The following is a 27,496-nucleotide window of genomic DNA, read 5'->3' as shown; positions in this document are numbered from 1 at the left end:
TAAATAACTAAAGAGATTGCGAGCTTATCACGGATGTTTTCACGGTCGATACAATGATTCATATTTGATTTTTGACGCACGTCATCTAACGATCTGATTGAATTTGTGATACATGTAAAAACTAAACTAAAAACTACGCCTTTTATATTCCCAGGTAAGGCCCACTGAGCTGTTTTTCAGAAGCGACCTGGCCACAAATGATAGCTCAACGAAGGACCCAGAGAAAAATCCACGCGACCACGGAGAGAGACACGCAAACACCAAACATGCAGCAGGCGTCAGGGTCGGGATCGAACACACAACCTCCTGCAGCGCCGGATTAAGCTAGTGCGGGGCCTGTAGCATGATGTTATAAAGGGGCCCTAAGTAATAATAAAAACATAAATATGAAAACACAAATGAATAACTTGCATAGTAAAGTAATTGTATGTTTTCATTTGCTATACAGCCAGATAATACGACAGCTCGCTAACCTTAAACACCCTTCGTTCGTAAAAGTTGAAGGCGGTATAGTACTATAGTAATAGAGCAAGTGCAGAATCACCAAACCGGAATTGATAGCTTGAAAGCATTTAGCGCGGTGCCCTTGAAAGTGCGGTGCCCGTAGCATATGCAGCTACTTTTGCTACTAGGATAATCCTGCACTGACCTCCTGCATACCAAGCGATGTAGTTGACATCTCGGTTGCTAAAGCCCCTGCTGTAGGGAATCGTTTTCCAACTTAAACCGGTGAGTTGAGCATCTTCAAACGCTCGTGCACCACGTGGCAGTGTCGGGTGGTGGTGATGGAGGGTCTAAACGACACAAATTTGGGTCACTTCAACAACGGCGACTTCAACAACAACGAAATGTTTCATAATGATCAATTATGAATCAAAAGACAATGTAAACGACCGACAACTTCAGACGCCACACGCTGTTTATTTTGACTCATCCGTTAAGGGCGAAGCTTCAAACGCTGCCGGTGGATGAAGATCGTTAGGAGGCTATAAAAAGCAAAAACATTGGGCCCCGTTGTGCCCTTTGCTTGGGAGAAAGTGGAAACTCGCTGGCCTGTGGAGAGAATTTGGGGGCCTAATGATACAAAAAACGCCGGTTCGGCCTCCCACCCCCCCCCACAACCATCGGCATAGGCCTTGCCTCGTAAACCGATGTTAAATAAATTTTAGCTGTGACGGTCCCACCTGATGACGAAGACTTGTGTTGCCTCCGAAACGTCGTGATTTATTATTTAATTTTATTTCCATTATTACTTTTATTAACTTTTAATTGTATTTTTTACCTACGTGACTTTACCGAAAAAACCTAACAGTATGAATCCTTGCAGTCACGAAAGCTTCAAATCTAGAATGAATAGGGGCGCAGCTCTGAGATTTCGTGATCACGTCACTGCTGGCAGAAGCGCCTCCACTCGGAGGCGGTTATTTTTGTGAATGAGTTTTGGCCTACTCTTCCACGCGTGCCAAGACAGCTTGGAAGAGTTTGGGAGTGACCCACGCTTTGTCTCACCGCTCACAACTTCGTCTGTCCATCAAGTCTACGAACCGTCTTCTTGGTTCTTTCGGTAAAGTCACGTAGAAGGGAAATAATACAATAATAAAAATAAAACATAATAAAATATAATTCTCACGACGTTTCGGCCACAACGCAAGCAGCCGTGAGAATTGTATTTTATTATGTTTTATTTTTATTATTTTATTATTTCCCTTCTACGTGACTTTACCGAAAGAACCAAGAAGATGAATCCCTGCAGTCACGAAAGCTTTAAATCGAAATCAACGAACAGTGTTTAGACTGCTGGGTGGACAGAGGGGCGGAGGAGGTTTTTATGTAACTTGCCTCCATTTTTTTAATTATTTTTTTGCTTTACTGCCGCGCCGGGAGATAGATGCACCACGACAGCACCGGGCCTAAGTCGTACCCGCTGCGGTAACGTGCGCTGTGATCACGTGGCGTTTTTTTAAATCCTTTATATTAACTTCACTTGCTTGCTTGCTTAGGACCGTGCAAATCTTTCGGTCGTTTTTTAACCCACTTCCCGTGATCCAATCGAGCTGACATTTTCCACACAGACTCATTGTGCGTGACAATTCATGTTCGTGAAAAAATTTTCCAAAATTTTACACTCTTTAGGACAAAAATATTATATTTAATTACCAATTGCTTAATGCTGCCATGCAATCATCTGACCCATAGGTGGCAGCCATCTCAAGCCAGAGGACGAGATGACTCTAGCCGCCACGCATATAAAGGATTTATAGTGAAAAACTTTGTTTTAAGGGTTATACTTGTTGACACGTTTTGTTGTTGTTGTTATGTCATTCACGAAATTTCTGTTTTTCTTACCCCCAAGATTCAGCGGGTGGCATCAATCCCAGGGAGACGCTGTTGTGTTTAGGGCCCCCCGTATTTACTCAACAAATTATCATGAAAATTACAACAATTATTGTACAGACATTTTTTTTGGAGGGGGGGGGGGCTTAAATCCACCCCCCTCCCCCACCTCCCCCACCACCACCCCCAGGTCTGGCAACACAAAGAAACGCAGAGCGACACAAAACTGATCAAGGAGTGAAAAGCTGTCAACCCATCACGGTTTATACCCCGTGTTCTTGTGCAGGTGACATTGAGTTTTCAGGTCCATACGGAGTACAGCCGTTTCAATACGGGCAAATGTGATAGTGTAGCGTATAGTGTAGTGTATAGTAGTGTATAGTAGCATCGCTGTCAACCCATCACGGTTTATACCCCGTATTCTTGTACGGGGAAATTGAGTTCTTAGGTCCATACGGCGTACAGCCGTTTCAAAACGGGAAAATGTTATAGTGTAGCGTATAGTGTAGTGTATAGTAGTGTATAGTAGCATCGCTGTCAACCCATCACGGTTTATACCCCGTATTCTTGTACGGGGAAATTGAGTTTTCAGGTCCATACGGCGTACAGCCGTTTCAATACGGGCAAAAATCAAATAAATTGTGTCTATTTGTGTGTGTTTCTCCCTTGTGATGTGGGACTTTGTAAGATGAACGTTGAGATTTATAAGGGCACCACGGGGTGACCAACAATGTCTGAATCGGTCTGTGATAAGGTAAGGGGGCACTATATTCTATATTCTTGGGTTTTTTCGGTAAAGTTACGTAGGTTACAAACTGAGTAATCATTGGAAAGATGTGATTAACCATGCAAAAAAGATGTAACTACACTTATTTGACCAATCTTATTTATTATTTGACAGACAACTATTACAGGTGTACCATGTTTACCATCAGTTTAACACGTAGGCTTTCGCGACCAATATTGTTCATAATCAACGATTTTTGGGTTTAGATCGCGTTATTTATAAATGTGTCGTAACCCTCCACCACCCGACACGGCCAATCAGTAAAAAAGTGTCACGTTGACAAAAGACAAATAGTTCACTGCTTTAGCCCACCGGTGTGTTGAAGCGTGAAACCACAACATTTACAATTTGAGTACGACGTTTCGCTGGTAATTGCATCCAGCATCATCGGGCAATTCGCCAGAATGGTGAGGCTCTGCTGTGTCTCCCGTTCTTATATAGAGCAGCAACAGGGTGACGTCATCATTAACTCATTAACTCATCAGGTGCAAAGATTTGAGGGGGGGGGTTATTGTAATTATATACTTGATCAGTCATAAGGCTATTGTTACGATGCGAGTTGTAGATTAGTAATCATTTGGAATGTGTTCTATTGTGATTATGCTACATTAATCATCATGTTTAGTTGTCACAAACCATAACAAAGGCTCACCCTCTTAAGCCTCACCTTACCATATGAATAAAAAGTGTGCTGTACTTGGCCCTTCCCCCTCTCCAACCATTATATATAAACGGAGTGGTAGCTCCTGAAATCTCTCATTTACTTGATACAGCTGTCGTGGCTGTGACGGTTCCACCTGAAGACGGAAGCTTGTGTTGCCTCCGAAACGTCGTGATTTTTATTTTATTTTACTTTTATTAATGTTAATGTTTTTACCTACGTGACTTTACCGAAAAAAACCTAAGAATATGAATCCTTGCAGTCACGAAAGCTTCAAATCTAGAATGAAGGGGGCACTGATAAGGGCTCGACAGTTGTGATGTGTTAAATGAGTGACGGGCACAATCGACGTAGACATCTCCGTTCACCTTGTCGTTTGCAAATCAGCCTGTCCTTGCCCTGCGATACGATAACGCCGCCAACCACCACCACCACGCGTTTATATCTTGTTTGCATAATTATCGGCGGGCGTTAGCGTGTTGCTTTGCTTCACAGCTGGTTGTGGCTGCGTAATTATTCGTGGCATTTGGTGCTGTTGTTATTTTTGTTGTTGTTGTTTTTTTTATTTTTGTATTGCCATTGCATTTGCAATTGCAGCCAGATCACCCACACCGCGTACACGCTGCGGGTAAACCCACAGCGTGTACGCTGAGAACTTATTTCGCACCAGACGTAGCCAACCGAGCTCATTCAGTGGAGTAGGAGGAGGAATCGTCAAAAAGCGACACGAACTCTCTCTCTCTCTGCTGCTGAAGCCCTCTCAGCAGCAGCAGCAGCATCGGATATTATCATCGAGCTCCTGAACAGATGACCACTGCCATCACGTGCACGAGTCGATCACAATTGTCTCGTTTGTGCGCTGCGCTGGTACCCGACGTTCTATTTCATTCTTTGTGCCGATATGTGTCCTCTCTCTGTGTGTCCTTGTGATGTCTGTCTGCTTGTATGTCTGTCTATAGTTTTCTAGTTAGATTTTTGTTGCTATTTCTTTTATGCCTGATGATGATTGCTTGTGTTGCAATCGAAACGTCGTAATATGCTATTATTTAATTTATTATTTTATCTTTAGACGTGACTTAACCGAAAGAACCAAAGAATAGTTCTATTTCATTGCTTTCGCTCCACAGATTTCCTTCCGAAGGTGACCTACAGTCTCATTGGACTCTGGCCTTGTCATAAATAAAGATTCCCCGAGGCATGCCCAACACTTCATAAGTAATGCTTCGTCTTTCGCATGGCTGCTGGCGTCGATGCAGAAGCAGCAACTGCAATGTCACGTGCAGGTGCTTTCAAGCCGGACAGCCGCACCAGGAGCAGGCGGAGTACATCGCTTCTTCGTATTTGTGGATCAGGGCATTGCGTCGTTCCGCGTTGTACGGTCTCTGTTCTGGATGACCCACAGTCACACCACGACGACTGGAGAGTTTTCAATTTTCCGTTTGCGCATCAACAGGTTTTCGCATCAGCTGCCTCGACGGATTGTGCAGTGGATGCTGTACCAGTGACCGAATTGGCACGTTCTGTTTACGTGACAAACCTTACTAATTAGCTGTGTCGGGTGGTGGCTGGGTTTAACGACACATTTATATATTTACGCGATCTGACAAACAAACAAAAAACTTGTATTATGCACCCTCGTAAATGTTTGCAATTTCCAACACGGCAGGAAGGGATGAAGGTTGCAATTTCAAAGAACGACATTATCGCATTTCACGTGGTTATTTTTTACGTTGATTTTTGTTTTACAACCGCGTGAAGTTAATTTCGAGGAACAAAAATCGTAATCACCGTCCAGTTCAGCGTGTTCACTAATTACACTGGTCAACAAAAAAAACTTTTTCTGGCCTGGACTTTTGCAGCTATTTTAGACTAATTTCAGGGTGCTGATTCCAAATCTGATCTCAGATTTGCTCTATCACATCTCATTTGTATGCTATCGGCATACCCCATTTTCATTGATTTTACCCGAAATTAATTCTGTCACTTATGATTGCAAGTTGTTGCGAGTCAGTGACTGCTTTAGTGTTAAAATATGGTGCTGTATTTTTAGGATAGTGTGTTTATAATATAATTTTATGTAGATATCCACATTCATTTAGTATTTTTCTTCTGCAGTTTTTATTGAAAATGCAATATTTGATATCTCAAAAACCTGATGTGATAGACAAAAACTGATGCCAGATTTGGAATCAGCACCCCAAAATTACCTTAAACCCGTTGGAATACCTTATGCCAGAAAAAGTGTGTTGATCAGTGAATTATCAGACGGACTGGGCCACCTTCAGACATCATCATCAGCAGTGTGTGTGTGTGAGTGGCGCCTCACCACTTGAAACACCGTTGGGGGTAAAATAAAAGAAATCACGACGTTCCGAACGCAACACAAGCGCCCGTCTTCAGGTGCAATTCGCGACAGCTGCGACGTCGAGCAGCACAATGTCTGCTGCCTTGTGTTCGAAACGTCGCGACTCATTTGATTTAATTTCTACTCTACGTGACTTTACCGAAAGAACCAAAGAGTATGGATTCCTGGAGTCACGAAAACTTCAAATCAAGATTGCACCGTTGGGGGTTTGACAGCAGCCCGATGATGATGATGATAATGACGCGAGGCTGTTGTCACCCCGGGCACTGCCGGAGCTTCTGAGATGGGTCCCACAGCAACTGCGATGGGCCCATCATCGCGATGGATACGACCGTCGCTGAGGTCGAACTTTAACGATGGTGCTGGTGCTTTGTTTTTTTGTTTGACTTGCATCCCACTGGGATTTTTGCACACTGCGTTGGTGTACGGTGTTTTTTTCTGCAATATTTTGCTGTCTTTTCTTGGATTTTCTGTTTACACTCAGTCACATATTCACTTTAAGATGTTTTTTTGTTCATGTTTTTGTTTTTTGTTTGTTGCGGTTGCACCCGATTCAAGAGCCGAATGGCTCACAGGGCTATACCTAATACATAAACTTGAACTTGAACCAGGGGCCACCAGGGGCCCGCCAGTGGCTCAGCAGGGGCCTCGCAATGATAGAACGCTGCCCCCGAATCGATAACATTTCGCGTATTGCGACATCTTTCTGTCGGTGACGATTTTAAACGACAGGAACGAAGGCGCGTCAAAGCGAACGCCGAAAAGCGCAGCGGCATATCAACGGGGGACTGTGCCCCACGTCCCTCGCGACACCGCGACAATTGCGCTTTTAACTCGGTCGACGTGATTGTTACGATGGTAAAATAAAAAAAATAGAGTTCGCCCAAACCCCTTGCATCCAATACTGTCAGAATCCTGGTATCAGAGTGTACAGAAACCGAATGGGAGAGCGTTACTTTCGTTGCATTTACATTTCAGAACGGAACTGAATAGATCAGGAACGACCTGTACTCGCTCTCTTAAAATACAATTTTAAAAACATGTCCCAAAATTTACACCTAACGTCCCCATGCCTTGACAATGAATCTGGACTCCTCGGATCTTAAGCAAATGCCCTTAGCCCCTCCCTCCGGCGAATCCACACTTGGCTCAGAACCCATCGCAAACCACCGCGGGTGGCGGCGGTGGCGAGATGTTAACTACCTCGCCTGGTGCACAGCAGGTGGCCGCGAGGTTCGCAGGTTCGATCCTGACCCTGACGCCTGTATATTTGTAGTTTGCACATCCGCACCCCTGATTAACGCGGTTGGCTACGTACGGTGTGAAATAGGTTCAACGTACTTGGGCAGTGAAATAGCGCCGACTGCTGTCGCCCAGCAGCGGCAACTGCGGTGGACAGTTGGCGCACACGCCGTCGCACATATACACGGCTGTGTGCCGGCAGGGCAGAGGAACTGGGCCAAGGGTCACGGAAGATCTCATCGGGAGGCCCCTGGGACCCTCTGGTGGGTTCGAGAAGGGAGGCGCGGCCAGGGCGGAGCCAAGCATGGCTAGGGCGGAGCCAAGCATGGCGAGGGCGGAGCCAAGTGGGGCTAGGGCGGAGCCAAACCTGGCCAGGGCGGAGCCAAGCATGGCTAGGGCGGAGCCAAGCGTGGCCAGGGCGGAGCCAAGTGGGGCTAGGGCGGAGTCAAGCCTGGCCAGGGCGGAGCCAAGCGTGGCTAGGGCGGAGCCAAGCGTGGCTAGGGCGGAGCCAAGCGTGGCGAGGGCGGAGCAAAGCGTGGCTAGGGCGGAGTCAAGCCTGGCCAGGGCGGAGCCAAGCGTGGCTAGGGCGGAGTCAAGCCTGGCCAGGGCGGAGCCAAGCGTGGCTAGGGCGGGGCCAGGCCGCGCCGAGGGGAATAAAAGCAGCGGAGAGCGGGGAGCTCCGGGCTGCCGGTGCCGGGAGTGGAGTCGTCTCGTCGCCGCTGCCTTGGCCCGATCGTTGCGCCACCGGACAGCGGTTGGCTGTCTCGGTCGACGCCGTCGCTGCAACGCGTTTAGAATCGTGTTTAGGCCGGGCTGTACGGCAATGGGAGGGCAGGAGGCGAGCGCTGTGTGTGCGTGTGTTTGGACTGCACCAACAGTGTTATTATAAAGAAGGTGCCTCCTGCAACTACCTCGTCTCCGACTTGTGCTACACTACACGTGCTTACATTCTCCCCGTGGTCTCGTGGATTTTTCTCCGGGTTCTCCGTTTTTTTCCGGCATCCGTTCAGAGTATTTGGCCGCTATACATTTCCACGCGGTGATCAGCAACTTTGTTGAGCGATCATTTGTGGCCAGGTCACTTCTGAAAAAGAGCGACGCAGCTCAGCGGGCCGTCTGACTGACGGAAGATGCCAGATGGTGGGGGTGGCGGTAATGGGACTGTGAGTGCTGTTCTTGAAGGACGCGCCAACCATCTGACTGACGGAAGATGGCAGATGGTGTCGGTGGTTGTGGTGGTGGCGCTGATGAGACAGAGAGCCGCGATTATCTGGCAGAGGGAAAGAAGCGACGGCGAGGTGCGAGGGCACGCAGCGGCACCGGGGCGGCTGCGGTGACGTCCTCTTGACCACCACAATTCCTCGGCGGACAACGGCTTTGTTCGTCGCGAACATCAGCGGGGGTGGAGGGGGGAGAGGGCGGCGGACAACATTACCCCCACTCTGGAGTGCCCTTCTCTATCTCTGCTATCCACTCAGCGCTCCCAGAGGGGGGGGCAGGAGAGAGGGGGGGGAGGAGGGGGGGAACAAGCCCCGCTGTTAATTCGGTAAATTGTCGCTCCGTTTCGCCTTGTCAGGATTTCCGAGATAAATTAATAATTTACGAGGGGACTCCACTTTTTTTTTTAGACAGAATATTGGGAATGTCAGAGCGGGGTCCTTAGGGGCCCGTGAGGGTTTTGGAGCTCTCTGTTAGTCGCACCTTCGTGCGCCGTTCCCACGTTCCCAGCATGAAAATTGTTTTAAAGAAAGAAAGAAAGAGGGAAGAGAATTGCCCACGTGGGCGGTGGCGGCGGTGGCCTTGAGGAGGCTCCCGTTTCGTCCCGGCAATCGCTCATGAATCACGACGTAAAGCGCGTCCGTGACGAGGTGACTCGCGTACGAATGCGAAGAGGTGAGTAGAACGTCTGGCCAGGTGAGAGCGACTGACTCACCGCTGCGTGGAGGGGTCGTGCGTTTTGGGGCGACTCGGTGGCTGTGAGATGTTATCTCCCTCGCCTGGTGTACAGGAGGTCGTGGGCTCGATCCTGACCCTGACGCCTGCTGCTGTATATTTGGAGCTTGCGTGCGTGTGTGTGTGTCTCTCTCTCCCCGTGCTCGTGTGGATTTTTCTCGGGGTCTTCCGGTTTTTTTCCCCTACAAATTTCTCATCGACGTGCGTTTCAGAGTATTTGGCTGCTGTAAATTCCCACGTGATCAGCCACTTTGCTGAGCCATCGTTTGTGACGGCCAGGTCACTTCTGCAAAAATAGCTCCATAGCTCAGCGGGCCTTACCTGGTGAAATACAAAACTAGTTTAGATTTGAAGCTTTCGTGACTGCAAGGATTCATATTCTTAGGTTTTTTCGGTAAAGTCACGTAGATAAAATATTTTAATTATTAAAAGTAAAATAAAAATAAATTAAAAATCACGAAACGTCGTGATTTGAAGACGGAAGCTTGTGTTGCCTCCGAAACGTCGTGATTTTTATTTTATTTTACTTTTATTAATTTTATTTTTTTATCTACGTGACTTTACCGAAAAAAACTAAGAATAAAAATAGTTTAATTATTTTTGTTGTTGTTAGCTTTAATAGTTTTCAATCTTCGGCTTTTGCTGAACCCACGCACGTGTCCATTCGCTCGCTCCCATGCCCGCTCGCTCAAAGATCCTCCCACTCGCTCAACCAACGCAACATCAACCGAGTCTCACCCCCTCCCCCGGTCTCCTTCACTTATTCATACACCCATCCACTCAACAACTTACATTCACACTCAACCAGGGCCGGATTAAGGTTCTTGTAGGCACTTGTGTTTCGTAAGCCTTCAGTGATAACTGCCTACAGGATGGTACTGCTGCTTGCCCCATGTCACTGCTACTACTACCTCCGCTGTCACTCCGCTTGGTGCACGCGTAGCGCAACAACGCCGCCTTTGTCTTCCCTTGCACTGCTACTCTCTACTGAGAATGAGATTGCGCGAAAAACACCGCTTGAAGGTGTTCATTTGGTAATTTTGCAATGAAAAAAATCTCTAATAAAAGTTCATCTCCGGTTGTTAATTTCTCTCTCACCTTATGACAACAACAATAAACGATTGACACGACTCTGCCTCTTTGTGTATACACTGTGCCTATCCTTGATATATATTTATTAAAGAAGATATCTTGGTTACTTTTTTTATCATACAAAATAAACTATGGTAAAACATGTTTTCGTAGTCCCTTTCGTTTTCGTAGGCCCTAGGCTCAGTGCCTATTGTGACCGATTGGATAATACCGCCCTGGTGGGTGAGTGAGTGAGTGGTTGAGTGGGTGAGTTAGTGGGTGGATGAGTGGGTGGGTGAATGAGTGAGTGGGTGAGTGGGTGAGTGAGTGGTTGAGTGAGTGAGTGGTTGAGTGGGTGGGTTAGTGGGTGGATGAGTGGGTGGGTGAATGAGTGAGTGGGTGAGTAGGCCCTAGGCACAGTGCCTACTGTGGCCTATTGGATAAGGGGCCGTCCATAAATGACGTCACGCACCTGGGGGGGGGGGTCAGACATTTCTGACGATGTGTGACGAGGGGGGGGGGGTTGAGAATTGTGACGTCACATCAAAATGCACAACTTTAAATAAATATAGACAACACGTTCTACTTAAATAAATAGACATTTTAATAAATGTTTTCTCCTACAACATCAGAGTGCAGCGCCACATTAAATGCGCACAATGACAATAGTTTAAAGCGATTTGAAGCATGTTTAAATTTTTTTGGGGGTGGGGCAGAGCTTTGTGAATCATATGTCAGGGGGGGTCTGACTTTTTGTGACGCCGTGTGACGAAAAGGGGGGGGGGGTCAAAAATCGTCAAAAATCGCGTGACATCATTTATGGACGGCCCCTAATACGGCCCTGCATTCAGCCACCCCACTCACCGATTCTCACTCACCCACTCACCATCCACACCTCCATCCCCTCTCGCCCAAGCTCAACTGACTCACCCGCCCACCCACCCACTCACCCGCCCGCTCGCTCGCTCGCCAACTCACGCAGTCATCCACCCACCCGCTCTCAAGCGCACCTTCTCATCCATGCGCACGCTCTTTGCAATCGGGGTCGCGTGATTCAACGCATCTTTTATTTGCTTGCAAACGCCGTGGGCGAACGCGACGCACCCTGAGCAAGCTGCATGGGGTCGCGTGAACCCGCTACCCATTACAGCGTGCAGCATCGAGGATACTTTCATCCAGCTGTGGATTGAAGAAGGATTTGAAGCTGTTCGTTATCCGTACTATACCCCATGGAGGTTGTTTAACCCATTGGCTGCTATACATTCCCACGCGATGCGCTTTTGCGGCCGTCTGGAACGCTCTGCCTTACGATATTAGGAAGCAACCGGAGGTATGCGCTTTTAAATCATCTCGATTGAAGCACAACATTTTTTATTTAGAACAGATGTCCTTCCCGCAGCACCGCCGATCAACGCGGCTGGCTACGTACGGCGCGAAAGAAGTTCAACGTACATACATGCACGGAATAATATACATAGACACACACACACATATATATACTTCGCTGTGCTAAAACATTCCCGATATTTTGCACAGCCGTTCGCAATCACGGAGCCACGTAAATCCACGCGTGGTCGTCGTCGTGGTGTTCGCCACGCAACACGCGATGGTGAAGTATGCTCAAATTTAGCCCCCCCCCACAGCGTGGGTGAGAGTGGGAGCTGGGGGTGGGGGATGCCGTCGTCCACGTGACATCTTCTAAACGAAATGAGAGAAATCAATTCTCTCGCGCACGATTCTCAATCTCGTGTCCCGCGAGGATCAGAATCGATGTTCACCGCCGTGAGGATGGACGATCGTGTTCAACTGCAAGCATCTCACCCCCCCCCCCCGCTACAGCCCCGTGTGGCCACTTGTATTTTTTTCTTCCGACAGCTGCCAGCTGATGATGATGGTAGCACCGTCCAATCTAATCACCTACCTACCCGCTCACCTACCCGCTCACCCGCCCGCTCACCCACCCGCTCACCCACCCGTTCACCCACTCACTCACCCACCCGTTCACCCACTCACTCACCTGCTCACTCACCTGCCGTGCGAATGAACTAGTGGCTACGGGAATGATCGATAATAGGAGCGTGGCCAGGTGACGTAAGAGGACAGTGGAGTCTGCTGGTGGAGCGAGCGGTCTAGAACCAGCGAGAAGGTTCGGGAAAGGGGGCGTGGTCTTGGACCGTGTCTAAGGGAGATGCGCGGGAGACTCAGGGCTGTTGCAGTGGGGGTCTCCGCCTGTCCGAGCGTGAGCACGTGGCTCCTTATATAAAGAAACCATCTCGAGACAAAGTTGTGTCGAAGTCGCCATCGCACGTTTATGCTGCGACGTGAAACAGAGTTCCATCTTACAACAGTGTAGTGGTGATTGTATATTTTGTTTGTGTTTCTCCCTCGTGATGGGACTTTGTAGGATGAACGTTGAGATGTATAAGGGTCACGGGGTGACCAATGACGTCTGAATTGGTCTGCGATATGGTTGGGCACTGACAAGAGGTCGACAGCGATGCGACGCCATCATTCCCCCCAGGGCGTGGAGAAACGATTAACTTCGCTTAAAGTCAAATCACACGCGGCGAATGTGACCACTCGCGCTGCCGCTTTAACATACGCCATAAAAAAACACGCTTCCGATATCTTCTTGGTTCTTTCGGTAAAGTCACGTAGAATGGAAATAATAAAATAATAAAAATAAAACATTCTTATATATTTCTATTTAAAGCTTTCGTGACTGCAGAGATTCATCTTCTTGGTTCTTTCGGTAAAGTCACGTAGAATGGAAATAATAAAATAATACAAATAAAACATTATTTTATTTCTATTTAAAGCTTTCGTGACTGCAGGGATTCATCTTCTTGGTTCTTTCGGTAAAGTCACGTAGAATGGAAATAATAAAATAATACAAATAAAACATAAAATAATTCTCACGACGTTTCGGAGGCAACACAAGCTTCCGTCTTCAGGTGAAACCGTCACAGCACGCTTGCTGTATCAAGTAAAGAACAATTCCAAGAGACCCAACCTTGTATATATACTGGTTGAGGGGAGGAGCCAGGGTAGGCCCCTGGATCGGAGTTTTTTTTATTTTACTTTTAATTTTACTTTTATTAATTTTAATATTTTAAAGTTAATTTTAAAATTAACTTTAAGGTCGGGTCTCTTTGAATGTCTCTTTACTTGATACAGCAAGCGTGCTGTGACGGTTTCACCTAAAGACGGAAGCTTGTGTTGCCTCCGAAACGTCGTGAGAATTATTTTATTATGTTTTATTTTTATTATTTTATTATTTCCATTCTACGTGACTTTACCGAAAGAACCAAGAAGATGAATCCCTGCAATCACGAAAGCTTTAAATCGAAATTTACGCTTCCGATATTTAAAAAATTGTTTGCGTAGCCATGCTAATGGCGTGTATGTGCGTGTCGAACAACCCAAACTGCGTTTAAACTTTTGCATGACGAAGCGAGCCGGTGGTTCGAATTTGTAATGTTGCTGCGTCTATAATGGTCGTGGCGCAAATGATTTATTTATAAGCTTGTTTGCCCGTCCTAGGACGGAAGCTGTAATATTTACGAAAAAATAGTATCTTGTGTAAAAGAAATTGTATCTTGTGAAAATTTAATGGCAGTGAATATTTCACAAAAGTACGGCATCAAACACTTCACTGCATTTCACTGTAGCACTGTATTAATGGCTGTGATTATTGCACAAAGCTAAGTCATAAAACACCTCACTTCATGTCACTGTAGCACTCTATATAATTGACCTTCATTTAGTTCAAATTCACTTCTGCTTTCGGTCGCTGCGATTTAAATAAATTGGAATTTGATCAAATAAAAATTACTGGGAAATGTCTATTTTAGTATATTGTAGAAGCATAAATTAGACTAACCTTTCATCTCAAGTGCCGAAGAAAAAACATAAAGACACCAAATCCACTTTGTTGCTACTTAGAATTATTTATTAGATTCACTTTCAATAAAGCAACGTCAAAGTTAAAGCGAATTTTCCAAAAAAAAAATTCCGCACGACCTTCTGCGCGAGTGTAAAAATCCACCCGCTCATGAATATTCATGATGGGGGGGGGTGCGGCATGTGGAGTGACGTCACGCGCGTTACACACGGACATTCTTGGCTCATTATAGTAGCAATGCTAGAGGCACCGCACCGCTTCATCCGGGCACTGGATACATCGGAGGAGGCTCACTTTGACTTTCCCATAGCGCCGTCGCTTCCTCGCCTTGCTGATGTCGTTGGAGAGCAACGGCTGCAACTTCACATTCGTTAAGAAGCGTTCATTTTCGCGCCCGCTTAACGCACGTGTTTTATACGCGGGGGGGGAGGGGGTGGGGGGTTGCTTCCAGATGTCTTGTGACCCCCCCGTTTGATTCTCCAAAACTTAGCGAATTTTCGTCGTCTACATTGACAAAGTATTATTAATTTTAATTTTTTACCTACGTGACTTTTCCGAAAAAACCCAAGAATATGATTCATTGCAGTCACGAAAGCTTCAAATCTAGAATTAATTGTTCATTTTAAAGTGAGGTTTATTTTAAAGCATAAATTCATACGCAATGAGAGCACAATGTTAGAGGTCAATTAAATGGGGGGGGGGGGTGGTTGCTTCCAGATGTCTTGTGACCCCCCCGTTTGATTCTCCAAAACTCAATTGTTCATTTTAAAGTAAGGTTTATTTTAAAGCAGAAATTCACACGCAAAAGGTGCACACACACACACAAAAACAATTTTAGAGGTCAATAATTGAGAGGGGGGGGGGGGAGTCACAAGACATCTGGACCACCACCACCCACATCCTACTGCACAAGTCAACCGAGGATGCTTTACTAATCCAAGGCAAGCCTCATTGAGGCCGAGGTTACCACCGACAGTCAGTCGGTGATTCATTTGGAATGAATGGAGATAGCCGGGGGTGTATTTGGTGGGGGGGGTGTGTGTGGGGGGGTGACTCACGGGGGAGGACGATACGAATGAGTCATCACGATATCTCAAAGTCCCTTGGCCATGGCCTAACACGTGCGCTTCGCACATACGCAGTGTCACCTCCACGCGCTGATAAATACTGGGACCCCCACCTCCCTCCTACCCTCCGTAGTGATCGCATCTCCTTTTTGTCTCTAAGCAGCAATGCAAATCGCCTCCGTGTCCTGTCACCATCACCAGCAGCAGCAGCGGCGCTCCTGCGGCCGTCTGGAACGCTCTTGCTTTCCGATGTTAGGAAGCCACCGGAGCAATGCGCTTTTAAATCGTCGGCTACATTTACAAAGTCATTTCTACGGAACCGCTTTTTTGCGTTTATTTTGTTGTCCTTCCACCCCCTCCCGCCCACCCCCTTGTCGGATTATCCTCGTAGCAACAGTAGCTACATGTGTAGTAGCTACATATGTAGTAGCTATGGGCCCCGCACTTTCAAGGGCCCCGCGCTACAGTGATTGATTTGCATTTTAATGAGGGAAATACGTATTTGACCCCCTCTCAATCAGAAAGATTTCTGGCTCCCAGGTGTCTTTTATACAGGTAACGAGCTGAGATTAAGAGCACACTCTTGAAGGGAGTGCTCCGAATCTCAGCTTGTTACCTGTATAAAAGACACCTGTTCACAGAAGCAATCAATCAATCAGATTCCAAACTCTCCACCATGGCCAAGACCAAAGAGCTCTCCAAGGATGTCAGGGACAAGATTGTAGACCTACACAAGGCTGGAATGGGCTACAAGACCATCGCCAAGCAGCTTGGTGAGAAGGTGACAACAGTTGGTGCGATTATTCGCAAATGGAAGAAACACAAAAGAACTGTCAATCTCCCTCGGCCTGGGGCTCCATGCAAGATCTCACCTCGTGGAGTTGCAATGATCATGAGAATGGTGAGGAATCAGTCCAGAACTACACGGGAGGATCTTGTCAATGATCTCAAGGCAGCTGGGACCACAGTTACCAAGAAAAGAGTTGGTAACACACTACGCTGTGAAGGACTGAAATCCTGCAGCGCCCGCAAGGTCCCCCTGCTCAAGAAAGCACATATACATGCCCGTCTCAAGTTTGCCAATGAACATATGAATTATTCAGAGGACAACTGGGTGAAAGTGCTGTGGTCAGATGAGACCAAAATGGAACTCTTTGGCATCAACTCAACTCGCCGTGTTTGGAGGAGGAGGAATGCTGCCTATGACCCCAAGAACACCATCCCCACCGTCAAACATGGAGGTGGAAACATTATGCTATGGGGGTGTTTTTCTGCTAAGGGGACAGGACAACTTCACCACATCAAAGGGACGATGGACGGAGCCATGTACCGTCAAATCTTGGGTGAGAACCTCCTTCCCTCAGCCAGGGCATTGAAAATGGGTCGTGGATGGGTATTCCAGCATGACAATGACCCAAAACACACGGCCAAGGCAACAAAAGAGTGGCTCAAGAAGAAGCACATTAAGGTCCTGGAGTGGCCCGGACGGACGGACACAATAATCCCCTGTGGGCTGGTGTAACTAGGAGGTTCCTACCAGTATAACCTCCAGCTGGATTTGAACTCTGGTTACTCATAAATCACAACACAAAACACCCGCCTACAAACACAGTGACACGTTACGTAACCACACTTGTGTTTTTTAAAGTGGCGGGTGAGTGAAACGACATCTTTTCGGAAAGGGGGAGAGTGAGAGGAATAATAATAAGAAGAAGAAAAAAAATGCCATTACTTATTCATAGATGATGAAATTGCAGTGCTGCTTATGTAACGTGTTTGAATGTGTCGCTGTAGTCGCCGTGGGCCGGTTGGTCGGCTTGTTGGCTTGTTCGCTTGTGACAAGGAGGCCCCTCCCTACCTGGAGATCGTCAGCGAGGTCAAAAGGTCAAAAAGTTCAAATTCCGCGCGAGGATTTGACCTCGTGGCATGCTACGAACGACGCTTTTCGCGCGCGAATTTCCCGAGGACACATCGTCAGACGTTTTGTGCCATGGCCAGGGTCAACGGCGTCGTGGTGTATTCCGCAAATATGGCCGACTGTGAGGGCGGGCACAAGCCGGCGTGAGTAGGTTAAACGTTGAGTTTTATAAGGGAACCACGGGGTGACCAGCCCCTCCCCACCCAGCCCCACCCCTCCCACCCCCCACCCAGCCCCTCCTCACCCAGCCACTCCCCACTCTCCCCACCCAGCCCCTCCCCACCCTCCCCTCCCCACCCAGCCCCTCCCTCCCCACCCAGCCCCTCCCTGCACGACGGACGGACACAATAATCCCCTGTGAGCTGGTGTAACCAGGAGGTTCCTACCAGTATTAATGTGTTTGTCTGTTTTGTTTGTGTGTCTCCCTTGTGATAGAACTTTGTAGGATGAACGTTGAGATTTATAGGGGGCCGTCCATAAATGACGTCACGCACCTAGGGAGGGGGGGGCGGGGTCAAACATTTGTGACGATGTGTGACGAGGGAGGGGGGGGGTTTGAGAAATGTGACGTCATATCAAAATGCTGGCAACAAGTCTTGAAAGAGGAGAGAGTACGAACACGTTACACCCCACCACACACTCAGTGTGGTGTACCCATTTATACCCATTCAAGCTGATACGTACGAACCATTAATATCAATTATACATACAGTGAATACAAATCGCGATAGAGAACAATGCATAACTGCAAACAGTCCTTCCACATCACGAATGATTACAATATAGGTCTGAAAATGTGGGACAAATCTGTCAGTCTATTGTCTAGATAGCCCATCAGAGACTGGTCTGTCAGTCTATTGTCTAGAGAGCCCATCAGAGACCGATCTGTCAGTCTATTGTCTCGAGACCCCATCAGAGACTGGTCTGTCAGTCTATTGTCTAGAGAGCCCATCAGAGGGCGGTCTGTCAGTCTATTGTCTAGAGACCCCATCAGAGACTGGTCTGTCAGTCTATTGTCTAGAGACCCCATCAGAGACTGGTCTGTCAGTCTATTGTCTAGAGACCCCATCAGAGACTGGTCTGTCAGTCTATTGTCTATAGACCCCATCAGAGGGCGGTCTGTCAGTCTATTGTCTAGAGACTCCATCAGATACCGATCTGTCAGTCTATTGTCTAGAGACTCCATCAGAGACTGGTCTGTCAGTCTATTGTCTAGAGACTCCATCAGAGACAGATCTGTCAGTCTATTGTCTAGAGACCCCATCAGAGACTGGTCTGTCAGTCTATTGTCTAGAGACTCCATCAGAGACCGGCCTGTCAGTCTATTGTTTAGAGACTCCAGAGATGCCGCGACTCTAAGCTTAAATATACGCTCCAAGCTAGGTGCTGTTTCATTCTTCACCTGAGGACGGCTGCTTGCGTTGTGGCCGAAACGTCGTGAAAATTATTTTATTATGTTTTATTTTTATTATTTTATTACTTCCCTTCTACGTGGTGACTTTACCGAAAGAACCAAGAAGATAACTCGCAGTTTTTAACCGATGGCATCTTGGCCACTCTCGCCATCGGCCATGTGGTGGCGCGGAGCCTTGGCAAAGTGGCGCTGAAAAAGAGAAGGCGCTTCTAAAAATACCCCCAAGTGGAGCGAGCGAAGCAAAGCAGCAGTAGCAGCAGCTGACTCACAATCCACCCCCCACCTCCTAATTGGCTCAAACGGTCTCAACAAACGAAACGATCACAGAGGGATGGCGACCGTCGTTTGTGCAAATGCAACGTTTTCGCGCGCGGGGTTAACGGTTTCTATCGATGGGACCTTTTTTGTTTTCTGGTATTAAAATTAGAAATATAATCTACGTAAGAATATGTGCTTCCACCTTTCTGGCAATAAAATGTGAGGTTTTAAAACATTCAAATCCCCAAAAATGTTTGCAAAGCATCAATTCTGCATTAACCACACAAAGCACTTGTGCCAAGACGTGCAAGACGTTGCTCTGGTAATATGAACATATAAGAACAGGTTTTACCCTTTCTGGCAATAAAACAGGAGGTCATAATATAGGTTTTTGGGTCAGATCGCGTTATTTATAAATGTGTCGTAACCCTCCACCACCCGACACGGCCAAACAGTAAAAAATGTGTCACGTTTTTCAAAGGACAAAATAATTGACTTCTTTAGCCCACCGGTGTGCTGAAGAGAGAATCAACAGCATTTTAAAATTTGAGTAGTACGACGTTTCGCTGATAAATATAATAAAAAAACAGGAGGTGTTTAAGACGTTCAAACCCCCAAAATAGATACCTTTTTGCAAGGCATCAAGCCTGCATTACCCACACAAAGCACTTGTGCCAAGACGTGCAAAACGTTGCTCTGCTAATACCGTATTTGCGTTGCCTTTGAAACTGATTGGCCTACACTAGAGACAGACAACCTTTAATGTCCTAGTGTCACCACCACCGGTGTTCGCCCAGAGAACAACGCCAAGAAGCGATACCGTGCACGGACAATGCAAGCATCAGAATACACACGCAGCTGGAGCGTGAGAGGAATTCTAACTAAAATTCTGGGCTGAAACCAGGGCCCTGGAAGATGAGACGAGTGACTGGGTAAAACCATTTTCCCACCCGCTTCGTCTGCATCTCGAAGCTTGTTTATCCTTAGGAACAGCGTTTAACCCTTTCTAGCAAATTTCGATATAAAGCTTTCGTGACTGCAGGGATTCATCTTCTTGGTTCTTTCGGTAAAGTCACGTAGAATGGAAATAATAAAATAAAAAATAATAAAACAATAAAATAATTCTCACGACGTTTCGGCCACAACGCAAGCAGCCGTCCTCAGGTGGAGAAGCCAGACTCTGTCTTCTCGACAGACCTGTTCTCCACCTGAGGACGGCTGCTTGCGTTGTGGCCGAAACGTCGTGAGAATTATTTTATTATTTCATTATTATTTTATTATTTCCCTTCTACGTGACTTTACCGAAAGAACCAAGAAGATGAATCCCTGCAGTCACGAAAGCTTTAAATCGAGGTGTTAAGATGCTCAAACATCAAATAGAATATTCCCTTTCGCAAGGAATCATATCTGCATTGACGACACGCGGACATTGTGATGAACATACAAACAAACACGTGGCGCTGATAATATCAATGATGCGTTGTCTTTGAAACTGATTGACCTACACCAGAGACAACAGCCTTGTTAATGGCCTCATCTCACCACCAGTGTCAGACCGCAGAACGACGCCAAATTGCGAACAGGACAAGGGCAATGCCACACGCATCAGAGCGTTCAGAGGTCGTGGTGAGCAGCAGCTGTATCGTGGGATAACTTTTTGCCAGTGTCAGAGTATGAACAATAAGAATCGGTTTTTAAATCCTTTATATTAAGTTCACTTGCTTGCTTGCTTGCGCGCTTACGACCGTGCAAATCTTTCGGTCGTTTTTTAACCCACTTCCCGTGATCCAATCGAGCTGACATTTTGCACACAGACTCGTTGTGCGTGACAATTTCTTTTCGCGTAAAATTTTTCCAAAATTGTACACTTTTTAGGTCAAAAAAAGTTATATTTAATTACAAATTGCTTAATGGTGGCAGGCAATCACCTGACCCATAGGTGGCAGCCATCTCAAACCAGAGGACGAAAGGACTCTAGCCACCCGTTTCAAAGACCAATGTGGGCTGGGTTGTGGCCCATTGAACACGCATATAAAGGATTTATAGTGAAAAACTTAGTTTTTACGGGTTACATTTTTACCCTTTCTGGCCATAAAACAGGAGGTATTAAGAGATAATTTAGTACCAGATTAACCACACGTACAGTGCTTGTGCTGAACATGCAAACAAACACGTGGTGGCTCTGATAATCTATGAAGCGTTGACTTTGAATCTGATTGGCCTACACCAGAGACGGCCATCTTTAGGGCCTAGTCTCACGTCACGCGATTTTGGACGATTTTTGACCCCCTCCCCCCCCCCCTCGTGACACGGCGTCACAAAAAGTCAGACCCCCCCTCAAATGACGTCACAAAGCTCTGCCCCCCCCCCCCCCCCCAAATATATTAAACATACTTCAAATCGCTGTAAACTATTGTCATTGTAGTGTGTATTTAATGTGCCGCGCACTTTGATGTTGTAGGAGAAAACATTTATTTAAAAAAGTATATTTAATTAAGTAGAACGTGTTGTCTATATTTATTTAAAGTTGCGCATTTTGATGTGACGTCACATTTCTCACCCCCCACCCCCTTGTCACACATCGTCACAAATGTCTGACCCCCCTACCACCCCCTCAGGTGCGTGACGTCATTTAAAGCCATTTGAAGCATGTTTTATTTTTTTTGAGTGTGGGTGTCTGACTTTGTGACGCCGTGTGACGAGGGGGGGGTCATCTTCTTGGTTCTTTCGGTAAAGTCACGTAGAATAAAAATAATAAAAATAAAACATAATAAAATAATAAAAATAAAACATAATAAAATAATTCTCACGACGTTTCGGCCACAATGCAAGCAGCCGTCCTCAGGTGGCCAACCCCCCCCCCCCTCTCAAAACCAACCCCCCCCCCCTCAAAACCACCCCCCTCAAAGCCAACCCCCCCCCCTCTCAAAACCACAATCCCCCCCTCAACCCACCCCCCCGCTCTCAAAACCAATCTCCTCCCCACCCCTCAGAACAAGATCAATCAAAACCCCTTCAACGCAACGATTCCCAACAAGGTGAGCGCGGTTGGCTAGGTAACGTTGTGACAGAAGTTCAACATCCATCTATACTGTGCATACCAACCTGAAACTAGTCTGTTTATTTCAGCAGGTAAGGCCCGACTGGGCCTATGTGGCTACTTTTGAGAAGCGAGCGCTGCCTATCACAGACGGAAGCCCAACGAAGAGGAGACTTGGCAGCAGCCAAAGACTCTAAAAACGCGTGAGGCCGATTCTAAATGTGGAGGGGAAAAACCGGAGGACCCGGAGAAAAATCCACGCGACCACGGGGGGAGAGAAATACACGCAAACTACAAATACACAGCAGCAGGCGTCAGGGTCGAGATCGAACCCACGACCACCTGTACACCAAGCGAGGTAGTTAACATCTCCACGGAGAGAGAGAGAGACACGCAAACTACAAATATACAGCAGCAGGCATCGTCAGGGTCGGGATCGAACCCACGACCTCCTGTACACCAGGCGAGGTAGTTAACATCTCCACGGAGAGAGAGAGACGCAAAACTCCAAATATACAGCAGCAGGCGTCAGGGTCGAGATCGAACCCACGACCACCTGTACATCAGGCGAGGTAGTTAACATCTCCACGGAGAGAGAGAGAGAGACACGCAAACTCCAAATATACAGCAGGCATCGTCAGGGTCGGGATCGAACCCACGACCTCCTGTACACCAGGCGAGGTAGTTAACATCTCCACGGAAAGAGAGAGAGACACGCAAACACCAAATATACAACAGGCGTCATCAGGGTCGGGATCGAACCCACGACCTCCTGCACATCTAGCGAAGTAGTTAACATCTCCACGGAGAGAGAGAGACACGCAAACTCCAAATATACAGCAGCAGGCGTCAGGGTCGAGATCGAACCCACGACCACCTGTACACCAGGCGAGGTAGTTAACATCTCCACAGAGAGAGAGAGAGAAACACGCAAACACCAAAAATACAGCAGGCATCGTCAGGGTCGGGATCGAACCCACGACCACCTGTACACCAGGCGAGGTAGTCAACATCTCCACAGAGAGAGAGAGAGACACGCAAACACCAAAAATACAGCAGGCATCGTCAGGGTCTGGATCGAACCCACGACCTCCTGTACACCGGGCGATGTAGTTAACATCTCCGTGCCACCGCTGTACCCTCCAGGGAGCAGCTGATGCTGCTACGCGTTCGAACCCTGGGCAGGCGGGTGGAATAGGGTTTGGGGGGGGGGGAGTGCCCCCTTCCCCCCCGATGTCGTCAAGAAGCCAGCGACCTCCTCTGCCAAGCGCGGCGATGCGGTTCGCTGGCCACGCGTGGTGCCCGGCACCGGCTGTCGCCACTTTAGGCCAAGTAACCCTCGTGCCTCGCGTGTCACGCTGTGCGATCACGCGTGTGTTGGGTGGGTGGGTGGATGCGTGGGTGGGTGGGTGAGTTGGCTGGGTGGGTGGGTGAGTTGGATGGGTTGGGTGAGTGGGTGGGTGGGTTGGGTGCGTGGGTGGGTGGGTGGGTTGGGTGCGTGGGTGGGTGCGTGGGTGGGTGGGGTGGGTGGGGTGGGTGCGTGGGTGGGTGGGGTGGGTGGGGTGGGTGCGTGGGTGGGGTGGGTGTCGTGGGTGCGTGGGTGGGTGGCGTGGGTGGGGTGTGTGGGTGCGCGGATAAAACGCAGCAAGTTGGCACGGTAGAGGGAGGGCACAGGCGGTGCATCTGCCAGTCATCTCAGTCGGTCGACCCATGGCACCTTCTGGGTCTGCCTCGTGACCTCCTCCTGCCGGCGGGCGTTCCACACTTCACGGTGGCCTTAACGTGCACCTAGCCTGGCACAAGCGCCGTGGTGACGTCACCGCCACTTAGTGGCGAATGGCGGTGGTGGTCGCAGTGTGTGTATGTATATGTGGTGGGGAGCGGTGGTATAGTGGTGAGCGCACTGCGCTACGAACCCGGCGAACCAGGTTCGATTCCCGCTCACGGCCAACACCGGTGACGATTATCTGAACCGGTTCCCGGCCTCCCCTAGGTCGGCTCAGCCTCAAATGAGTACCTGGTGCTGTGTGTAAACATCGCCACTGGGGAGACACATCCGGTGAGCGTGGTGCTGGCCACCCACCCACACTCGTGTAACCGTAGAGGCCCTTCAAAGGTAGCTGCTCGCTAACAGCACTTGCCCCGACAGTCTGCCGAGGCTACGCGGGGGATCTTTGTCTTTGTGAATGTATCTTCTTGGTTCTTTCGGTAAAGTCACGTAGAAGGGAAATAATAAAATAATAAAAATAAAACATAATAAAATACAATTCTCACGACGTTTCCTTAAAATTCCTTCCCTTTATTACTGCTAACCCTACATAATACACGAGCATAATATGACTTTGAGACCCCCCCCCGCCCACCTGTCTGGCTGTCGCCTGATGAAGCTAGTTGCAATTACTGGCAAAACGTCGTACTCGGATTGTAAATGTTGTGGCCTGGCTCTTCCAACACACCGGCGTGCTGTACTAGTACACTACACTATACACTACTATACACTACACTATACACGACTGTACACTACACTATACACTACACTACACACGACTGTACACTACACTACTATACACTACACTATACACTACTATACACTAGTATACACTACTATACACTACACTACTATACACTACACTATACACTACTACACTATACACTACACACAATTATACTATACACTACACTACTATACACTACACACAATTATACTATACACTACACTACTATACACTACACTACTATACACTACACTACTATACACTACACTACTATACTATACTATACACTACACTACTATACTATACACTACACTATACACTACACTATACACTACACTATACACTACACTATACACTACACTATACACTACACTACACACTAGAGCTATACTAGTAACGACTTGGCCACGTTCTGTTCACGTGACAGCCCTCGCTAGTTGGCTGTGTCGGGGTGGTGTCGGGTTTTAACGACACATTTATACATTGACGCGATCAAACCCAAAAGACCTCCACTATGCAACGTGCATCCTTGCACACAGATACAACAACAACACACCACCCAACCGCACGTTTCGAGTTGCGACGGACCGGCATGAAATGCAATCCATTCTGCCTCTGCCCGAACCACACGGCGCTCCAGTGCACGAGACGGGAAACGTGCCATGAATGTTTGTTGAGGGGTCTTCTCCTCCCTCCTCTCTTAACATACAACGCGAAGGCAAAGGTCCCCCGTATAGCCTTAGCGGGGGTCAAACGCTGCTTTGTGTGCGCCTACGCTCTTACAGGCAAAGGTAAGGATGCCTCGGTCTACCACTCCCCCCCATATAGATGTGGAAGTCTTTAGGGGGCAAGTGCTGTTAGCGAGCACCTGTTAAGGCTGGTGTGGCCACACGCGCACACACACGTGTAGAGAGAGAGACACACACACGTGTGTAGAGACACACACACACGTGTATAGAGACACACACATACACGTGTGTATGAGACACACACACACGTGTAGAGAGACACACACGTGTATAGACACACACACGTGTATAGAGACACACACACGTGTATAGAGAGAGAGACACACACACACACGTGTATATGACACACACACGTGTATAGAGACACACACACGTGTATAGAGACACACACACGTGTATAGAGACACACACATACACGTGTGTATGAGACACACACACACACGTGTAGAGTGACACACACACACGTGTATAGAGACACACACACACATGTGTAAAGACACACACACACATGTGTGTATACAGACACACACACACACGCACACGTGTATAGAGACACACACACACGTGTGTATACAGACACACGCACACGTGTATAGAGACACACACGTGTATAGAGACACACACACACGTGTATAGAGACACACACAAACACACGTGTGTGTATGAGACACACACGTGTAGAGACACACACACACACGTGTGTATGAGACACACACACACACGTGTATAAAGACACACACACGTGTATAGAGAGAGACACACACACACGTGTATAGAGACACACACACACGTGTATAATGAGAGAGAGACACACACACGTGTATAGACACACACACGTGTATAGAGACACACACACACGTGTGTAAAGACACACACACACGTGTATAGAGACACACATACACGTGTGTGTGTGTGTGAGACACACACACACACACACGTGTATAGACACACACACACGTGTATAGAGACACACACACATGTGTAAAGACACACACACACACACATGTGTGTATACAGACACACACACACACACGCACACGTGTATAGAGACACACACACACACACGTGTGTATAGACACACACACACACGTGTATAGAGACACACACACACGTGTATAATGAGAGAGAGACACACACACACGTGTATAGAGAGAGACACACACACACACGTGTATAATGAGATAGACACACACGCACGTGTATAGACACACACACACACGTGTATAATGAGAGAGAGACACACACACACACGTGTATAGAGAGACACACACACACGTGTATAGACACACACACACGTGTATAATGAGAGACACACACACACGTGTATTAAGAGACACACACACGTGTATAGAGACACACACACACGTGTATAATGAGACACACACACACGTGTATAGACACACACGTGTATAGACACACACACACGTGTATAATGAGAGACACACACACACGTGTATTAAGAGACACACACACGTGTATAGAGACACACACACACGTGTATAATGAGACACACACACACGTGTATAGACACACACGTGTATAGACACACACACACGTGTATAATGAGAGACACACACACACGTGTATAGACACACACACACGTGTATAGAGACACACACACACGTGTATAATGAGAGACACACACACGTGTATAGACACACACACACGTGTATAATGAGAGACACACACACACGTGTATAGAGAGACACACACACACGTGTATTAAGAGACACACACACACGTGTATAATGAGAGACACACACACACGTGTATAGACACACACACACACGTGTATAATGAGAGAGAGACACACACACACAGACGCACGCGTGAATGATCTTGAGACAACCCTTATCCGAGCCTTACCTTGGTGGTGACGATGCAAAGGCAGTCCATCGCGTTCGTCCTACCGCGGCTGGCTTGGCTTGTTGTTGTTGATGTTGTTGTTGTTGATATTTCCCACAGGGGCAAAGCTTCTGACGTTTGCACAACAAAAAAACCGGCTCGGGCAATGGGGGGTGGGGGATCAAAGTTTCATGGTCGTGGCGAGGGTGGCTTTAGCAGGCCGCGTTGTGGTGGTGCTGGTGGTGGTGGTTTTCCTTCGCCGACGAGGAATAGGATGGAGAAGAGAATGGGGGGAAATAAATATTTATTATAATAATAAAATATAAATTTTACGTGAAATATTTCGACGAGCCCTAACGGTGATGGGAATGTGGGGCGGGTGATGATAAATCA

General features: G+C 47.5%; 1 protein-coding gene across 1 annotated transcript in view; it reads right to left on the bottom strand.

Moving 5' to 3' along the window:
* The window catches only part of LOC144950104 (disks large homolog 2-like), a 422,604-nt gene extending 395,353 nt beyond the window's left edge, over nucleotides 1–27,251 (bottom strand). The window contains exon 1 of the mRNA XM_078880161.1: nucleotides 27,125–27,251. Coding sequence (XP_078736287.1) covers nucleotides 27,125–27,154 — 30 coding nt within the window. The 5' untranslated portion in view covers nucleotides 27,155–27,251. The remainder of the gene's footprint in view (nucleotides 1–27,124) is intronic.
* Between the last annotated feature and the right edge of the window lie 245 nt (nucleotides 27,252–27,496).

This window comes from Lampetra fluviatilis, chromosome 56 (genome assembly GCF_964198595.1).
Source record: "Lampetra fluviatilis chromosome 56, kcLamFluv1.1, whole genome shotgun sequence".
Classification (NCBI taxonomy): domain Eukaryota; kingdom Metazoa; phylum Chordata; class Hyperoartia; order Petromyzontiformes; family Petromyzontidae; genus Lampetra; species Lampetra fluviatilis.
The sequence above is the reverse complement of the archived record's forward strand: the minus strand, read 5'-3'. Positions and strand labels throughout refer to the sequence as shown.